The 20,137-nt window shown below is 43.2% G+C and overlaps 1 protein-coding gene across 3 annotated transcripts in view; it reads left to right on the forward strand.

The window, feature by feature from the left end:
• Nucleotides 1-20,137, forward strand: part of LOC105008684 (neuroendocrine convertase 1) — a 281,977-nt gene that overhangs the window by 172,907 nt on the left and 88,933 nt on the right. For all 3 annotated transcript variants that reach the window (XM_020041372.2, XM_020041373.2, XM_020041375.2), the window contains 6 exons: nt 13,761-13,798; nt 14,843-14,922; nt 15,058-15,146; nt 17,049-17,221; nt 17,465-17,668; nt 18,865-18,968. In XM_020041372.2, coding sequence (XP_019896931.2) covers nt 13,761-13,798; nt 14,843-14,922; nt 15,058-15,146; nt 17,049-17,221; nt 17,465-17,668; nt 18,865-18,968 — 688 coding nt within the window. The remainder of the gene's footprint in view (nt 1-13,760; nt 13,799-14,842; nt 14,923-15,057; nt 15,147-17,048; nt 17,222-17,464; nt 17,669-18,864; nt 18,969-20,137) is intronic.

Below are 20,137 nucleotides of genomic sequence, written 5' to 3' on the forward strand. Positions count from 1 at the left end.
GTCACCGAATGGTATGATGTATGAAAATTATTTAAATAATATGCTATGGCCTTCACAGTCACCAGATCAGAAACCAATTGAACACCTAGGGAAGGTTTTGGACCGACATGTTAGACAGTGCTCTCCACCACCATCATGAAATCACCAAACTAGGGAATATCTATTGGTAGAATGGTGTCCCATACCTCCAGTAGAGTTCCAGATACTCGTAAAATTGAGGCCAAGGCACATTAAAGCTGTCCTGGTGGCTTGTGGTGGCCCAACACCTTACTATGACACTTGTTTTTTCCTTTAATTTGTCACCCATCTGTGTGTATATATACAGCTCTGGAAAAAATTAAGAGACCACTGCAAAATTATCAGTTTTTCTGGTTTTACTATTCATAGGAATGTGTTTGAGTAATATGAACAGTTTTATTTTATAAACTACTGACAACATTACTCCCAAATTCCAAATAAGAATATTGTCATTTAGAGTATTTATTTGTAGAAAATAACAACCAGCCCAAACCAGCTCGATGGGGTTTAGGTCTGGAGATTGTGCTGACTATTCCATGATTTGAAGCCTTCCGTTGTGTTCTTTTCTTTTGAGGTAGTTCTGACATAGCCTGGTGGTATTTGGGTTATAATCTTGCTGTAGGATGAACCCCTGACCAACTAGGTGTACACCAGAATGTATTGCATGGCACTGCAAAATGCTGTGGTAGCCTCTCACTCTGTGCAAGTTGCCAAATCTGGATCCAGCAAAAGAGCCCCAGACTATCATGCTTCCTCCTCTGTTTGACAGTTGGTGTCACACACTGAGGAATCATCCTTTCACCTGCTCTATGGCATACAAAAACCCTGTGTGATGTTTTCCATAAGACTAACCTACAGCTTGAAGTCTTCTCTTCACAGTTGAAACTGAGACTTGTTTAATTCAACCATTGTTAAGCAGTGCTTGAAGCTTGTCCTGTGAGCTGCCTATGACACAATCTGTTGACTCTCAGAAACCTATCTTCTGATTCTGTTGTGGCTTTGGGTCTGCCAGACCACTTCCTGTCAGAGTTACCACCAGTTTCGAAGTGCCTTTTGATGGTGTAATAAACAATATTTGCTGACACCTTGCTTTTATACAGACAGATCAAGTAATCAACAAATGTTGGGACACCTGTAGGAATTGTTGACATCAACTGTTAAGAGCTGTATTTACTTCAATTGCTGCAGAACAGCTGTAAGTTTTTTTTGATAACTGAGATAGACATATAAACTGGAAAAATGGGGATGTTAGGTGTAGGGTTAGGTTAAGATTTAGGCTTAACGTTTTTGGGTAAGATTTGACTTAAGGTTTGGGTGAGAGTTATGGATAGTTTTTTTAGGTTGGGGATTTGGGTAAATTGTTTTTAGTATGATGTTCTATTCCTGGTCCTCACAGAGATAGTATAACCAATGTGTGTGTCTGCATGGTTACAGTGCAGCTCCATTACCTCTTGACTTATTTTAGATGGGAAACCCTGACTTCAAAAGGATCTGTAGTGTAGGTGGAAGCCTTTGAACCCCTAACCTCCAATGTCTAAGCAACTCCAGCATCCGTCATGTGTTCCTCTGCTCTCTCTACTCTCTCCGATCCTCTCACTCTCTGTGTGCTTTGTTGGAAAGGAACAAACAAAGGTTTAGGTAGCGATACGGCCAGCATTTTGTGCCTCTCCGTCCCCCTCTCTCCTTGTCTCTCCCCGTGTCACTCCTCTCTCCGTGACGGGTGACTTGGCCGGTCCCTGGTTGCCATGGTGACAGCCCCCTTGTATGGTGGCGCTGGCTGTACGGTAGACGTGTGCGTTCCCTTGGGTGTGGGTTGCCAAGTGGCAGGGTGTTAGGGTGTGTGTGTGTGTGTGTGTGTGGGTGGGTGTGTGCCCCCCCCCCCCACTAACACACCTGCAGACAGCAGCCTCTCTAAGCATTGAGAAAAGAAGGCGGACGTGGAGGGGATGGGGTGAGGGAAGGATGAGCAGAAGGATGAGTAGGAGGTAATGAGAAGTTTGGACGAGAGGTCACCTTAAGGCTACTGCTTCTCTCTTCTCTAGTACTCTTTTTCTTCTGTACTCCTCAGCTCTCGCTAATTCACCCATCTCTTCCTTATCGTTTATTTCTTGCTCTTTTTGCCGGCCTCCTCTGCATTCTTCCTCCCACTCCCTCTCTTTTTCCATCTATCCCTCTCTTCTGATCTCTGACTTTGTCCATCCTTCCTTCCTCTCTCCATCCATCATCTTTTTCTGCCCCATTCTCTGTGCCTCTTTCATTTTTTTTATCTCTCTTTCTCGCTTTTTATTTCTGTCCCCCTTTCTCCCTTTCTTCAACTCTCCCTCCCTCTTTCTCCCTCACACAAGACAGAACAGCACCGATAGTTTATAATTCCCTAATTTCCGCTCTTCACGGCACGTGGAAGGTGTCGCAGATAAACTGATTTATCAGACGGCATTAGAATGTGAATCAGGGGGTATTAAAGCAACGGACATTAATGGGCGCATCGTTTAAACAACGTCACGAGACTAATGGATTTCAAAATGGATTTGTCAACACAGTTCGTCGTGAATACAATTAGGGCCAATGAGAGTGATGTGGCAGCGGATTTTCAAAGAAGACGGGGATGATCTGAAGACTAGGGGGAGATATAACCCTGACAGGATGTAGCGTGCAATGTACCAAAGAACCGATGGATTATGAGTTGCTTGTTCCGCGCTTGAAAAGTTTTCTAAAGTGGGAACCGTATCCCTCTCAGTATAAACTGGCGGAATCAATTAACATTGTTTTTTGTTTTCACTTCAGCAAATGCTATTAACGAAAATACCTGTGTGGCAATGTTGAATCAAAGCAAAATATTTTTTTTTGTATTTGCCAAATGTTTGTGAATTTCTTTTCTCCACACAAATTTGAACCAAAATCCATGACTCCATAAGATGTGTTGATTTCACACTTGACCTACTAGAGATGATAACTTCATCAAGTATCTATTATAGTGGCCTACAGAGGTCCAGAGTTCTAGACCACTCCAGTGCGCATAATTCCACTGCGGCATGGGTTCAAATCTGGCCCAGTGCTCTTAAGGGCAGAAATTAATTAGTCTTTACCCACTGTCTCTGTCAAATAAAGCATAAATATACCCTCCAGAATACATTTTATCCATTGAAATAGATATTGAGCAAGATATATGTTTCATTTGTTGGTCAGTGGGCTACTCCGTGTATAGATAGTGTGTGTGTGTCCGTATTGGGTGAGGCAGTCACTGTTTAGTAATCGGAGATTTGGCAGAGATTCTCAGTTGAGAATGTGGTGCAATTTGTGTGATGCAGCGTGTGCTTTACTCTGTTGTTGTTATTACTGTAATGTCCCAGAACACAACATTAGCCTTAATAACATAACCGCTAATCTATTGTGATCAGGTACCTGCCGAGCAGAGCACAAAGAGCAAGGAAAGAAAGAGAGAGGGCTAGTGAGGGAGAGAGAAAGAGAGAGAGGGAGGGGCAGACCTTGTGTATTGCTGCTTTGGTGTTTTACAAACCGAACCATTTTATGGAATGTAAGAGACTGTTTAATGTACTGGATATAGAGAGAGAAAGAAAAGTAAAACATACAGTTATGGTGGACAGATATGGTTTATTAGCATATTAGGTACTTCAGCACATTATCTGCTTATATCCCTCTGTAGATGAACACAGTGCAAATGAGAATTGGCTGAGATGTGCGTGCAGTACAAACCTGTAATCATCTCTCTCTCTCTCTCTCTGATTGGCTAAGAGGAAGACACAAATGAAAGAGGTCACTCCTCTGTGGGTTTGTCTCAACAAATGAGGAGGGGGTGCTATGCAGATGTAGCTTAGCGCCAAGTTGTGCAGAGTGATTAAACTATCAATTGTCTATTTTTCTATTTTTAAATGACTGAGGTTAGTTTCCACTTCAATAATTTTTACCTCAAAGCACCATTTATTTAGAGATTTAAATAATTCACAAGATATTCTGTGGAATGAACAGAGCTTAAGTGAGTTCTGGTTTCATTTGGCAAATACAGTTTTCGATGTATTTCATGGAACAAAATATGGTAGTTTACTTCAATGATCATCATCTTTTTTGTACAGGAATACAAAGATACAATGTTAACTGTGACCCAATGAGAGAGTGATGCAGAGCATTACTCTACTACATGATAGTTTGATTTGAAAATGTGCCTTTTTGACAAACGTATGCTGTGGTGAGGGGTGAGAGAGAGTGGTTTGAAAGGTTAGCGGGGGACAGCTAGCGAAAAGAGTGCAAGGGAACGTAACCTTAGTGATAAATAAATATAAATATATAATCTAACTCCATATTGTTACTAAATAAATGTTATCGTAGATAACCATATATTGTTAGTACTTAGTAAAGGTTAGCTACTCTTTTTGCCACAAGCCCAACATTGAAATTACATATGTTTCTGGGGTCCAACCAGACTGGTCAAAAACCCAGAAGTCTACAAAGGCATGTATTCCTGGGCCTACCCAGAGACCCAGAACTCAGGGATGCTCACAATGTCATGTGTCCCTGGGACCACCCAGCCTGTTCAGAGACCCAGAACCCCGGGATGTCAAGTCTGGTCACTTCGACATATATATGTGTGTGTGATCAGTATCCTTACAAGCTCGAGTGTGAAGATTAATGAGGAGTGCCGTAGTAATCTACACTCACCTAAAGGATTATTAGGAACACCTGTGAAATTTCTCATGAATGCAATTAATCTAATCAACCAATCACATGGCAGTTTCTTCAATGCATTTAGGGGTGTGGTCCTGGTCAAGACAATCTCCTGAACTCCAAACTGAATGTCAGAATGGGAAAGAAAGGTGATTTAAACATTTTTGAGCGTGGCATGGTTGTTGGAGTCTGAGTATTTCACAATCTGCTCAGTTACTGGGATTTTCACACACAACCATTTCTAGGGTTTACAAAGAATGGTGTGAAAAGGGAAAAACATCCAGTATGTGGGCGAAAATGCCTTGTTGATGCTAGAGGTCAGAGGAGAATGGGCAGACTGATTCAAGCTGATAGAAGAGCAACTTTGACTGAAATAAACACTCGTTACAAACGAGGTATGCAGCAAAGCATTTGTGAAGACACAACACGCACAACCTTGAGGCGGATGGGCTACAACAGCAGAAGACCCCACCGGGTACCACTCATCTCCACTACAAATAGGAAAAAGAGGCTACAATTTGCACGAGCTCACCAAAATTGGACAGTTGAAGACTGGAAGAATGTTGCCTGGTCTGATGAGTCTCGATTTCTGTTGAGACATTCAGATGGTAGAGTCAGAATTTGGCGTAAACAGAATGAAAACATGGATCCATCATGCCTTGTTACCACTGTGCAGGCTGGTGGTGGTGGTGTAATGGTGTGGGGGATGTTTTCTTGGCACACTTTAGGCCCCTTAGTGCCAATTGGGCATTGTTTAAATGCCACGGCCTACCTGAGCATTGTTTCTGACCATGTCCATCCCTTTATGACCAAAAAAAACCAACTGACCTCAAAAAACACTGTTTGTTTAGCAAATTACCTGTGGTAAGTGATGTTTTCTGTTTATTGGACAATCTCTAATACTACACACTGATTCTGACATACAGACACCTAATAGAAAACACATACCAATTTATGTTGCAGATAATATTATGGTGAGTGTGCATGTTATTACTTATGGTGTTATTTATTCAAACTATTTACAGTTGTGCTCATAAGTTTGCATACAGTGGCAGAATTTGTGAAATTGTGGCATTGATTTAGAAAATATGACTGATCATGCAAAAAACCTGTCCTTTATTTAAAGAAAGTGATCATATGAAGCCATTTATTATCACATAGTTGTTTGGCTCCGTTTTAAATAATAATGATAACAGAAATCATCCAAATGGTCCTGATCAAAAGTTTACTTACCCTTGAATGTTTGGCCTTGTTACAGATACACAAGGTAACACACACAGGTGAAAATGGCAATTAAAGGTGAATCTCCCACACCTGTGGCTTTTTAAATTAATAAAGGTAAAGAAACTTTATAAAGATGGAAAAGGATATAAAAAGATATCCAAAGCATTGCAAATTTCAGTCAGTACTGTTTAATCACTTCAAAAAATTGAAAATTCGGGGATCTCTTGATACCAAGCCAAGGTAAGGTAAACCAAGAAAGATTGGGCAGCTATACAACCTGCAAGAATTCGGGGCCTCATAGACAACTATTATAAAAGACTGCATACTGTCATTGATGCTAAAGGGGGCAATACACAGTATTAAGAACTAAGGGTATGCAGACTTTTGAACAGGAGTCAGTAAATCTTTTTCTTTGTTGCCATATTTTATTTTATGATTTTGCCATTCTGTTATGACCTACAGTTGAATATGAATCCCATAAGAAATAAAAGAAATGTGTTTTGCCTGTTCACTCATGTTTTCTTTACAAATGGTACATATATTACCAATTCTCCAAGGGTATGCAAACTTTTGAGCACAACTTTTGAGCACAACTGTACCACAACTGTACCTCTAATTTGTGATTGTCAACTTCAATTACTAGCGAGTTCAGATGATCAAGAACTTTCCTTTGATGCACATTTTGCAAACTGTTCTGCTTCTTATCACACTCCTTTTCCAAGAAATTGCTGGCACACGGGTTTGAGGTAAACGCGTTATTGGGCCAACATCCACAATTGAGCTTGCATATGCCCCGATCTGCCACAGGGAGCCGCTGTAGTGGGTAAAAGTGCAACATGCTGAGCCAATTTGCACAACCTTCAGATGGACACCTAGCGGCACTGTCTGCACCTCTCCTCCACTTGAGTGGTACTGTATGTAACCCACTGCTTCTCCTACACCCCCTCGCACCCCTCCCTCCAGTAACCTCCACCTCCCCCACTCAAACCCCTCCTGAATCCAGAGGGAGAGATGTGCTGTGGGCAGCTAGGCAAAAACAGTAGGGCCACTCAGAGCCGCCTGAATACTAATGGTCCACTTTACTAGCCCATACACGCGCACCCACACACACACACACCATGCGTTCCCTTCCTTGCTCGATCGCCACATCTACATTCACACGCACGCAAACACACACACTCTGTGCCACGGACTGCACTCCCTCCCCTCTGCAGCCTTTCCAGAACCCCTCACAGCCAGCCCTGAACAAAGCTTCCCTAATTATGGGCAGGACTCCATGTCCGCCTGGGCGCTCTTAACGACGCCTCTGATTAATTAGAGGGAGGCGTGGGGGCAGGAAGTCTCAACTTCGCCACCAGCGCCGCCGCCATGATAACACCGGCTTCGCCGTATGCACGCACACACTCACTCGCGCGCGCACACCCTGAGACGTGTGGAGAGAGGATTAGTGTGGGATTATCAGAGAACATGAGACAGAAACAGCTTTAGACACAGAGAATGATAAACTGTGTGAACCAGATACAGAGAACGTTGACACTCTTGTTGCCAGGTATGGATTGTGAAAGATACCCACAAACCTCACTTATGTGGCCAGGTTGGATTGTGTAAGACACCTATTAACCTACCTGATTAATTTACTGTATGCTGTCAAGTTGGATTGTGAAAGATGCCCACTAACTTCCCTGGTTAACTTAGGTTGTCAGGTCTGGTTTCTAACAGATATCAGGTAAAGTAACTGCCTAACTTACATTGCCAGATGTGGTTTGTAAAAGATACCCAGTAACCCACCTGGTCAGTTTATACTGTCAGGTTAGTTTCTAACGTGGATACCTAGACTAAGAAACACAAATAACTAGAAATGTTAGATAGGGCAGTATTTTCAATTGAAAATAATGTTATTTATCCTGTCAGTGTCACAGTTGTTATACCGGCATCCACAAACAACAACCTATATGGCAATGTGGATTTTATTTTCAGAAAGGAAGAGGTTAGCTAGCCCTATTGACTTCCACCTCTTGGGATAATCAGGCGATTGAGAGCAGGAAGTGAGACCCAGGTGTGTTTCGGTGGCCACTGAAGTGATGTGTATTCATTGCCACCGCTGTTCAACCACGGCTCACTGTTGCCACAAAATGGCCTCTGCCGCATCCTTATGTCTGGCTTGTGTTGGTTTGACCCTGAGGTCACAATGAAAACAGAGCACAAAGTGACAGAGCATTGCAGCTGCACACACAGAAATACACGTGTCTATCCTCAAACACACCCACAAACACAGGGCTGCATTCATACATGAATGTAAGCATATACACATCCCTCACCAAAGTTTGAGGTCAATGACAAATTTCCTTGTTTTCCATGAAACAAAAATGAAATAAATTTGAATAGGAAATGTAGCAAAATGAATAGGAAACAGTCATTTACAAGGTTAGAAATAATGATTTTTAATTGAAATAATAATTGTTCTTCAAAGATTCTTGTGAAAGAATCCTCCATTTGCAGCAATTACAGTCTTGCAGACCTTTGGCATTCTAGTTGTCAATTTGTTGAGGTAATATGAAGAGATTTCACCCCATGCTTCCTGAAGCACCTCCCACAAGTTGTTTGGCTTGATGGACACTTCTTATGTACCAAACAGTCAAGCTGCTCCCACAACAGCTCAGTAGGGTTGAGATCCGATGACTGTACTGGCCTCTTCATTATAGATAGAATGGCGTTGCAAAATGGAGTGATATGCTTCTTTCTTCAAGATCCCTTTTACCCTGTACAAATCTCCCACTTTACCACCACCAAAGGACCCACAGACCATCACATTGCCTCCACCAAGCTTGACAGATGGCATCAAGCACTCCTCCAGCATGTTTTCATTTCGTCTGTGTCTCATGAATGTCTGTGTCACAATTTTTTCCAATCTTCCTCAGTCCAGTGTCTTTGTTCTTTTGCCCATCTTAATTTTTTATTTTCACAATAATCTTGACATCTACAAAGGACTGAAATGAACGACATTCAGATCTACTCAGGAGTTTTCTTAATAATTTAACAATTCAGTTAGTGATGAGTTTGGGGAACAACTTCTGCAACTTGGAATCTTTCAGAAAAAGGCCAAATATTGAGGAGAACAAGGAATGAGTGGAAAGTGGAGCGTTACGGTTAGATGGCAGAGATGTTGCATGCCTGCCCCCAGATGACCTGCTTGTCTCCCTCATTGAACACATTCGTCCTAACTCTGCTCAAGCCATGATCCTGATGCCATGTTCCATGTTCATGATGGTCATTATAACTTCTGAAAACCTTCCACTCTGTAAGAAAAGTCTAGTCAAGACCTGTGGTCGTAGTCATTTTCTTTTATTTAGCTTTTTTAAGCGCTTTGTGATTATTTTCTGTAATGAAAAGAACTATAGAAGTTGAATAAATTGTAATTATTATTAATTATTAGTCTGAGATATTACTTTTTCTTTGCAACTTGGTCTAGAAGGCCAGCATCCCAGAGTCGCCTCTTCACTGTTGACATTGAGACTGGTGTTTTTTGGGTATTATTTATTGAAGCTGCCAGTTGAGTCTAATGCTTTTGTCCTCTTGCTCAGTTGTGCACCGGGGCCTCCCACTCATTTTCCATTCTGGTTAGGGCCAGTTTGCACTGTTCTGTGGAGGGAGTAGTACACAGGATTGTATGAGATCTTCAGTTTCTTGGCAATTTCTCAGAACACGAATAACCTGATGACTTTCAAAAGAAAGTTCTTCCATTTTGAGCCTGTAATCAAACCCACAATTGCTGATGCTCCAGAAATTCAAATAGCCTAAAAAAGCAAGTTTTATTGCTTCTTTAATCAACCCAACAGTTTTCAGCTGCTAACATAATTGCAAAAGGGTTTTTTAGTGGTCAACTAGCCTTTTAAAATTATAAACTTGGATTAGCAAACACAATGGCTGTTGGAACACATCGATGGTTGCTGATAATGGGCTTCTGGACGCCTGGGTAGATATTCCTTTAAAAATCTGCCATTTTCAGCTACAATAGTCATTTACCACATTAATACTGTATACACAGTATTTTGGATCGGTTTGGTGTTATTTTAATGGACAAAATAGGACATTTCCAAGTGACCCAAAATAGGACATTTCCAAGTGACCCCAAACCTTTGAACGGTAGTGGATGTAAAACACAATCCCATATAAGCTGTACACATACACAAATAGTGTGCACACACGTGCATGTACAAATACACACAGATGCACACATACTTGTTAGGCACAAACACGTACAAATACACACTTGCACGTTCACACACGCAACACACAGATATGCCCGCACGCACGCACACACGTGCGCTTCAGACTGGGTTACCCCAGTTCAAGGCATTTGTATTCATATCGTGGTTTTACATTTTGCTCCACCACCTACAGTGAAGCTTCCAGCTTAGGGAGGCATGACTCTATCTGACTCCAGTATGCATGCCAGTATGTGGGTGTTTTGAGCATGTGCTGTGCACACAAGACAAGCGTTTGTATATCGACCACACGTCTATGGCTCCATGTCCTGACAATATACGCCTGTGACAGGATGTGTTAGATATGCAAATGCAGGAGCATAATACACACACACACGTGCACACGCGCACACGCACACGCGCACACGCGCACACGCACACACGCACAGATATTCAATGGGAGTTCACTTGATTTACGATTTTATATTTGATGTTTGTCCAAGTCCACCCAAACATAGGATTATGATGCTGTTTTCAGTTTCAGCTTATCTAAGAGTAGAACAGGATTTGAACACACAAGCCTAGTATGTGGGAGCAGTGGTTCAGTCCACTCTGCCATCACCAATATCCTAAACCTTATCCGTAACGTTAACCTGTCTGATCGAATGCCTGACTGTTAACTGCCGAGATATATTTATAAACCATATAAACCAAGGTAGAATTTCTCATGTTTTAATATAATTGTGTTCATTTGTTTTATAGAATAAGTATAGTTTACACACGCACACAGGCAACGTTGTTTCCCCCGATCTCCCCACCTAAACACACTTCCTATGACACTACTGTATCAGAGGCCAGCCAGTGTTGCTTTGCTAGTTTCCACTGAGTTCTTCACAAGGACAGCAGAGGCCTGCTCGATTAGACGTGGCTATCATTGGGACGATAACCAGCACATCACCAACGCCCCTACCCGGTGCCCATGGGACCCTTCTCATTCAGGGGACTCGGATGCGGGTGTCGTCCTCTGTGCGACACGTCCCGGCCCGACTCCCTCTGAGACTTGATGCTAATGCCCTATGACAACCCCACGCGTCACACTGTTAGCGGCAACGGGAGGAGTGGGAGGACAGCACACACTCTCTCTCTCGCGCACGCACACGGACGGTGCGAGAAATGCTGCTCACTTTTAATTGAGTGGGAAAACGAGAATGAACTTTGTTAATAAGGCGAGCGTCCTTACTACCTGCAGCCGGATGATAATTCATAACACCTCTGAGAATGAACCTAGATAGACCCGGCCTGTGTCCTAAATGAAACTGTGTCCCCTAAATAGCACACTTCTGTGGGCTTATATTAGTGTGCCATTAAAAGGGAATTGGTTGTCATTTAGAACACCGAAGCTCACTGAATTGAACAGAGATGTGTTACAGGTTTTCAGTTCACTGTTAATATGTCATTTATTTATTTATTTCTGGTGTCTATGCTACAGTAAGTCCTAATTAAGCTTCCTGTTGGGGCTGGTTGAGTAAGGGACAGGGCGGAGAACGGATGAAAAAGGCGACGAGAGGAGAAAGAGAAGGAGAATTCAGTAGGCGGACAAAGAGGATGGAGAGATATGGAGGGGCAGAGATTTAGCGGGAGGCTACGATTTACACTGAGAAGAAGAGAGAGAGAGACTAAGAGACAGAGAGAGGAGGGAGAACAGGGAGGGCGATCGGGGGAATGGGAGAATAGATTGAGGTTATGCAGAAGGAGCCAGGCGTGGCGCGGTCTGCCTTTACTTAGCCAGGTTCTAACCCGCCCCAAATGAACACAATCAGGCCGCTGCGGCCGACGGCGGGTTGCCATGGCAACCCGGCGGCACTGCCTGCCTGGGACAAAAAGGCCTGGCGGGTCCTGTGCGTGCGGGCGCAAGGCTGAGCGGGCAGGGGCCCTCCTGGGGCTTCAATTCGCCTGTCTCTGAGAGGGTCCACAGGGGCCCTGCAGTGGGAGTAGAAAAAGACTGAGAGAGGACGAGATACAGAGACTGGGATGGAGAGACAGATGGAAGAAAAAACATAGCAGATGAAAATAGTGAGAGAGAGAGAGTCCACAGGGTCTGAATCACAGGAGAGAGGGATTGGAGGAGGAAGAGAGAGAGACATGAAGGGGGACCATGCAGAGCCTCGTTGTACGGTTAAAAAAGGAGAGAGTGGCAAGGGAGAGAATGGGGTGAAATGAGGGTTGGGGGAGTATAAGGCAGAAGGGAAAGCACAAGGACAGTAAGAATCAGAGAGCCTGGTTCTCCTATTCACTCCTTGTCTGTTCAGGCCCAAATGAGAGAGAATGTTGACTGAAACACACATACACTCACCTAAAGGATTATTAGGAACACCTGTTCAATTTCTCATTAACGCAATTATCTAATCAACCAATCACATGGCAGTTGCTTCAATGCATTTAGGGGTGTGGTCCTGGTCAAGACAATCTCCTGAACTCCAAACTGAATGTCAGAATGGGAAAGAAAGGTGATTTAAGCAATTTTGAGCGTGGCATGGTTGTTGGTGCCAGATGGGCCGGTCTGAGTATTTCACAATCTGCTCAGTTACTGGGATTTTCACGCACAACCATTTCTAGGGTTTACAAAGAATGGTGTGAAAAGGGAAAAACATCCAGTATGTGGGAGTCCTGTGGGTGATAATGCTTTGTTGATACTAGAGGTCAGAGGAGAATGGGCCGACTGATACAAGCTGATAGAAGAGCAACTTTGACTGAAATAACCACTCGTTACAACTGAGGTATGCAGCAAAGCATTTGTGAAGCCACAACATGCACAACCTTGAGGCGGATGGGCTACAACAGCAGAAGACCCCACCGAGTACCAATCATCTCCACCACAAATAGGAAAAAGAGGCTACAATTTGCACGAGCTCACCAAAATTGGACAGTTGAAGACTGGAAGAATGTTGCCTGGTCTAATGAGTCTCGATTTCTGTTGAGACATTCAGATGGTAGAGTCAGAATTTGGCATAAACAGAATGAGAACATGGATCCATCTTGCCTTGTTACCACTGTGCAGGCTGGTGGTGGTGGTGTAATGGTGTGGGGAATGTTTTCTTTGCACACTTTAGGCCCCTTAGTGCCAATTGGGCATTGTTTAAATGCCACGGCCTACCTGAGCATTGTTTCTGACCATGTCCATCCCTTTATGACCACCATGTACCCATCCTCTGATGGCTACTTCCAGCAGGATAATGCACCATGTCACAAAGCTCGAATCATTTCAAATTGGTTTCTTGAACATGACAATGAGTTCACTGTACTGAAATGGTCCCCACTTTCACCAGATCTCAACCCAATAGAGCATCTTTGGGATGTGGTGGAACGGGAGCTTCGTGCCCTGGATGTGCATCCCACAAATCTCCATCAACTGCAAGATGCTAACCTATCAATATGGGCCAACATTTCAAAAGAATGCTTTCAGCACCTTGTTGAATCAATGCCACGTAGAATTAAGGCAGTTCTGAAGGCGAAAGGGGGTCAAACACAATATTAGTATGGTGTTCCTAATAATCCTTTAGGTGAGTGTATGTTCCTCATTTAGTTTCTGTGTAACATCCAAGCGCTGATGTTTATTTCCCTGTCTTCCTTTAGGTGTCGATCACACCAACATGGACCTGAAGAGAAACTTTGTGAGTAGAAGTGAAATTTATTTTGAAGGGATCCGAAAGGCTATCTGTCCGAATGGGAAATTACACAATTCATTCAGTAAACCCAGCCATCTAAAAAGAACACGGTAAATGCTTTAAATATACCCATGAAATGGATGGAGCGATAGAAAAGCAATACCAATTGGTGTGTATTAAAACCTCTCCGCTCTGGGTAAAGATTCCTGAACCCCTGGAAGAATGTGTGTGTAGGGATATAAATACCCCTTCACCACTATAATGGTTTGGTTATGAGTTGTTTTTTTGTTGCATATTCCAAGTTGCTCATTCCTGCAATACACTAACTCTGTGCATGTCTGTGCAGAATGGCTGTACTGGCTGGCTTCTCTACTCTCTGTCATATATAACCCGAATGCCACTGTGCAGATCAAAGCCAACTGGACAAAATGTTCATACATGAATAGCCTGAGTGAGATTGAATCACGGTTACAGTAGGTCCTCTGGCACTTCGCTATTGCAGATCATAGGAGCAATGTGAGCAGTTCCCATGTGGTGCTCTAGGTTAGGGATTCAATTCCCACTGTGGGCAAGAATATTACTATATGTTGCTCTAGAAAAGAGCATTTGCTAAAATAAATGTAAATGAGTATACCTAATGAATGAAAGGCTGTGAATATATTCTATTGAGGATGGCAGGTAGCACAACTGTTAGAGAATGCCATTAACCAAAGGGTTGCTGTACAGAATCCCCGGGCCGTAAAGGTGAAACAGCTGTCGTTCTGTCCCTCTGCAAGGCGGTTAACCCGAACTGTTTCTAGGTCCTTGATCAAAATGAGAATTTTTATCAAGTCAAATTACCTGGTAGAATTCCTCTAATAAAATACAGAAAAACCTAATTATGATATATGGGATTTTTTATTTACTGTGTTATTTCTAACCTGGGCCCGGGTCGTTTAATTCCTATAGCCATTTCCTGTGGGCTTTGGCTGGCTGTACAGCACAAACCCCCTGGGTTTCAGGCTATCCTTTGTCGTTTCATGTTGTTGTGTTGTGGTGTGTGCCCCACAGGAAGCGTTTGCTAGTTTTGACCTGCGTGGCTCCCACGGGCTGTCACATGACCCCATGCCACTGAGAGATGAAGAGAACAGGTAACACTCTTTTTCATCCTAATGTTCTCCTAACTCGTTCGTTGCTCTTTCGTTCGTAGCATTCTTCTTTAGTAGCTCTGTTTTGGCAATACACCTGTTTTTACTGGTGTGTGTCGTGTTCCTTGTCCCTGCTAGTCATGGCACAAAGTGTGCAGGTGAAGTCGCAATGGAGGCCAACAACTCTTACTGCGGCGTGGGCATCGCCTTCAATGCCAGGGTTGGTGGTGAGTACAATGAATATCTACACGCTAATGCAATGTGTAAAACTGCTGGTAAATTTGTTGAAATATAAATATATATACAGTATCTCACAAAAGTGAGTACACCCCTAACATTTTTGTAAATATTTGAGTATAACTTTTCATGTAAACCTGTTCTGTATGGTCTTGGCCACCGTGCTTCAACTCAGTTTCAGGGTCTTGGCAATCTTCTTATACCCTAGACCATCTTTATGTAGAGCAACAATTCTTTTTTCAGATCCTCAGAGAGTTCTTTGCCATGAGGTTCCATGTTGAACTTCCAGTGACCAGTATGAGAAAGTGTGAGAGCGATTAAACCAAATTTAACACACCTGCTCCCCATTCACACCTGAGACCTTGTAACACTATCGAGTCACATGACACCGAGGAGGGAAAATGGCTAATTGGGCCCAATTTAGACATTTTCACTTAGGCCCGGTTTAGACATTAATGGCTGTGTGTTGAGTTATTTTGAGGGGACAGCAAATTGACACTGTTATAAACACTGTACACTCACTACTTTACATTGTAGCAAAGTTTCATTTCTTCAGTGTTGTCACATGAAAAGATATACTCAAATATTTACAGAAATATGAGGTATGGGCTCACTTTTGTGAGATACTGTATACAGCTCCGGAAAAAATTAAGAGACCACTGTACCTTTTTCTTTCCTTTCTAAAAAAGATGAAAAGGAAGGTGCAGTGGTCTCTTAATTTTTTCCGGAGCTGTATATATGAAAATATAAATGACGTACTGTATCTAAATACTTATTTTGGTTTAATGTATGCTTTTTTGATAGTGGAGAGAATGTAGAAAAGATAGAGTGCTAAAATAGTAGCGTGCCGGGTGTGCACGAAAGTCTGCAGCCTAAACTGCCGAGCCAGCCAACCAAGGCCACAAAAACACAGAAGATCGATTGATTGTTGTATGGATTAAGGTATATACACTGCAGTTACATAATATAATCAATGCAGAAATACTGCCACTATATGAAGAATATTATATGACAGTGAGTTGGAAGATAGGCAATAGGCAAGATTAAAAGAGACAGTGGAAATACTTCTATAAAGATGGAAACATATTTTTCTTACGGGAGAAAAGATTGGATCTCAGCGGCACAGTGTTTCTGTTTCTAGAACCACACATCAAAAATGAATGGAGCGAGAGCTCAAGTAAAATGCATTGACAACACAGGGACCAAAGGCCAAGGATTGGTTTCCAACATCAGCTGGAAATGACTCGAACAACAACCCATTCCCTTCCTAGGACACTACTTTGGGCCTAAGAGCACGATAGTCATAAGTTGTACACTAGAACGTGCACAATTCGGGAGGCAGATCTAGTTAAATGAAGTGACGGCACTGAGTCCAAGTAATGATGACAAAGGGACATGGACGCATTCTCAACGGAGCGCCGCCTGCGTTCCACAAAGCCCACTAATCAATAAGTCAATTGCTAGCAGTTTGAGGGCGGTGATGTTCAGCTGTATTTGTGAATTACAGTTTTTACAAGCAGTGTGTGAGAAATCTATCTAATTAGTGTGTGTGTGTGTGTGTTTTGGATGTGGCAGGGACAGGGATGACAGGGATGACAGGGATGGCTGCTGTTCAGATCTCATTAAATGTCTCAGTTTCTGGGTTTGAGTTGCTAAAATCTGCAGCGTTTTTCTATTATGAAAAGTTGCTCATCGGCTGTGCGTAGATTTCTATTAAGTTAGCATTAACAGAAAATGTACCTGAACTTTTTCAAGTGAAATATCTGGTTTGTGATAAAGCTAAAAACCAACCACTGTCTTTTTCAAACAGATCATCTTAATAGACAGGTTGTAATTTATTTTCTTTTTTGAGTCACCCATGATGTGTGCCATGTGACCTCTGACCTGGCCAGGTATTCGTCTACTGGACGGCAAAGTGACCGACTCCATGGAGGCGACGTCCCTGACGTTCAACAACGACTTCATCGACGTGTATGTGTGCTGCTGGGGCCCGCGCGATGACGGTCAGGAGATGACTGGGCCGGGGAGACTCACGCAGAAAGCCCTGATGCTGGGCACACACAAGGCAAGGTTTACACACACAGGCTCGGCACAGGCAGGACATTTCAGGCAAACAAAGCTTGCATGCACAAACACAAAAGACAGTTATGTTTCTGTGTTTTATTCTATTCAGTTCCACTCTTTACTCTTCATTTCAGATGTTATCAGACGGTCTTATCCTAAAATAATAATAATTATCTATCTATCAGCAAATTCAGCTCTACGAGGAAGAAGTCTCTCCTCTCTTCTCACTGTCTCCCTGAAACAGGGCCGAGGCGGGAAAGGCAGTATCTTCGTGTGGGCGTCTGGAAACGGCGGGTTGTTGAACGACCACTGTGGAGCAGACGGTTATGTCAACAGTATCTTCAGCATCGCAATTGGGGCTGTCAGTCACACGGGCGACCCCGCCTTCTTTGGCGAGCCCTGCCCTGCGGTCATGGCTGTCTCCCTGACTGGTGACACACTACCACTGGTGAGACACGTGGTGTGCATGTGTGTGCCCGTTCCATGGTGTGCGCACAAGCGTGGCTCTGCACACTTTAGCTCCTGTTAGCAGCCTGTTAAATGCTGTGATATTTATAGTGGCCTCGTGGTTGACCTCGTGGTTGAGGCTTCTGCGTCGGAAGTTGCTTCCAGATACACGAAGACGCTTGCACACAGACACACATAAACACACCCGTGCACAGCCCCGGGTGTTAATTGGAGGTGAAGCTCGGTGCCAAGGCTAAAGCGGCAGAGAAAGACAGAGGGAGAGAAAATGAAAAGGGAAGAGGTGTTGATGTTCGCTCTCTGTTCAGGAGTGTGACAAAGGCGAAGGCCTGGGAAGAAACTGTCTGGATGTCAACTCGGTTCATTTTTTTGGATACAAAAGGTGCAAGATTACTGCCAAGCACCTAACACCGACTAGTTCAGTGATTACGTTTAGTCAACTTCCTCTGAGGTAGTCATTTGGTCAGCTAGTGAGTCAGTCAGCCAGTCAGTCATTCAGGTGTGGCAGAGGAATGTGAGGTTACAATACGATAATCACTGACAGAGGGTTGTGTGTGTGTGTGTGTTAAGGTAAAATTTGTGAGGACAAAAAATTCCAACAAGACTAATTCACCAAGGAAATTTGACCTCTAAGCACATTTTGCCTGTATGCAGGAAGCAAAAGGTTATTTTTGGCCATGGCGTTAGGTCTTGGGTTGCAATTTGGGTTAGGGTTAGAATTAGGTTTAGGGGTTAGGTTTATGGCTACTGTTAGGTTTAGGTTTAGGAATTGAGAATAATAGAATTTTGAATGGGAATAATGTTTCGGGTCCCCACAAGGATAGTGAAATGTAAAATGTGTGTTGTCCATTTAGGTTGTTCTTTATATTTCAGTCATTTAGCGGATGCTTCTATACACATTATTCTAAGGATATCTAGGCGGGACAATCACATTTCGCAGTCAGCCAGGTTGTTGTTTCCAGATTCCAGAAGCCTCCCATCCATCCTTTATCACAGTGTAGAATTAACACATTTCCTGGGTGTACGTGCTGAAAAACAATTATGAAAGTAATGGAAATTCATATGATTCATGTTTCATATTCCTTTCATGTGGCATGTCTGTATCCTTCATTTTCATATGTGTACACTGCTGTATTTGTTAAGATGCATCTGATATGTTCCGTAAAATGTGCTCCGCAGGTGACTGTATCCAATCTAGGGGACGGCTGTGTCAAACATTTTGCAGGGACATCCAGTGCTGCGCCCATTGCGGCTGGGATTCTTGCCCTAGTCCTTCAGGCCAAGTAAGTATTCCTTAATAATTCCCTCCTGACCTTAACTTTTTAAGTTAAGGTCTCGCTAGCAATTGATTAATTCTTATGACCATTCCAAGTAGTACGTTAGTAGATACTAGTAAGCCTGTTACTAGGTAATAAGCGGTTGAAATGGCCAGTGGCAAAAGAAAACGTAATACTTGTGGTGGAACAAAAACGTAATAGGAAATGTTAGTTAGTTTAACACTGCTTAATGGTGTCTAGAGAAATATTCACACTTGGCGTGATGTTAACGCGTGACAAAATGATCTAATGTTGAGATGCTACACCGACATTCAGCACACGTACAGTATAGCTTAGTTGTGTCGTGGTTAAAGACACAGCCTGTTACATGGGCGACCCAGGTTTAAATCCAGTGAGGGCAACAACATTCATCCCTTCTAATCACGAGCTGGCTGAACTAGGCTTGCCTGATTCCTTTTCTTGTTTTCCTATTTCTCTTTGATCTGTATGGAATAGCTAATGTTGCTTGTGTGTTTTAACTCATTCTTGGTCACTTTTTCATAATTTTCTGTCTCCGTTTCTTTCTTTTGCTTTCTTCCCCTCTCTTCTCTTACATTTTCCCTCTCCCTTCAATTCTCCCTCTCTCTTACTCACTCCCTCTCTGTCTCTTACTAACGCCCTCTCTGTCTCTTACTCACTCCCTCTCTGTCTCTTACTCACTCCCTCTCTGTCTCTTACTCACTCCCTCTCTGTCTCTTACTCACTCCCTCTCTGTCTCTTACTCACTCCCTCTCTGTCTCTTAATAACTCCCTCTCTGTCTCTTACTCACTCCCTCTCTGTCTCTTACTCACTCCCTCTCTGTCTCTTACTCACTCCCTCTCTGTCTCTTACTCACTCCCTCTCTGTCTCTTACTCACTCCCTCTCTGTCTCTTACTCACTCCCTCTCTGTCTCTTACTCACTCCCTCTCTGTCTCTTACTCACTCCCTCTCTGTCTCTTAATAACTCCCTCTCTGTCTCTTACTCACTCCCTCTCTGTCTCTTACTCACTCCCTCTCTGTCTCTTACTCACTCCCTCTCTGTCTCTTACTCACTCCCTCTCTGTCTCTTACTCACTCCCTCTCTCTAAAAGTATCTGGCTTCAGCTGGGGCCCTCTCAGGCAGGGGCAGTGGAGCCTGTGGGCAGTGTGGAGCCT

The sequence above is a fragment of the Esox lucius genome, chromosome 20 (assembly GCF_011004845.1).
Source record: "Esox lucius isolate fEsoLuc1 chromosome 20, fEsoLuc1.pri, whole genome shotgun sequence".
In the NCBI taxonomy this organism is placed as follows: domain Eukaryota; kingdom Metazoa; phylum Chordata; class Actinopteri; order Esociformes; family Esocidae; genus Esox; species Esox lucius.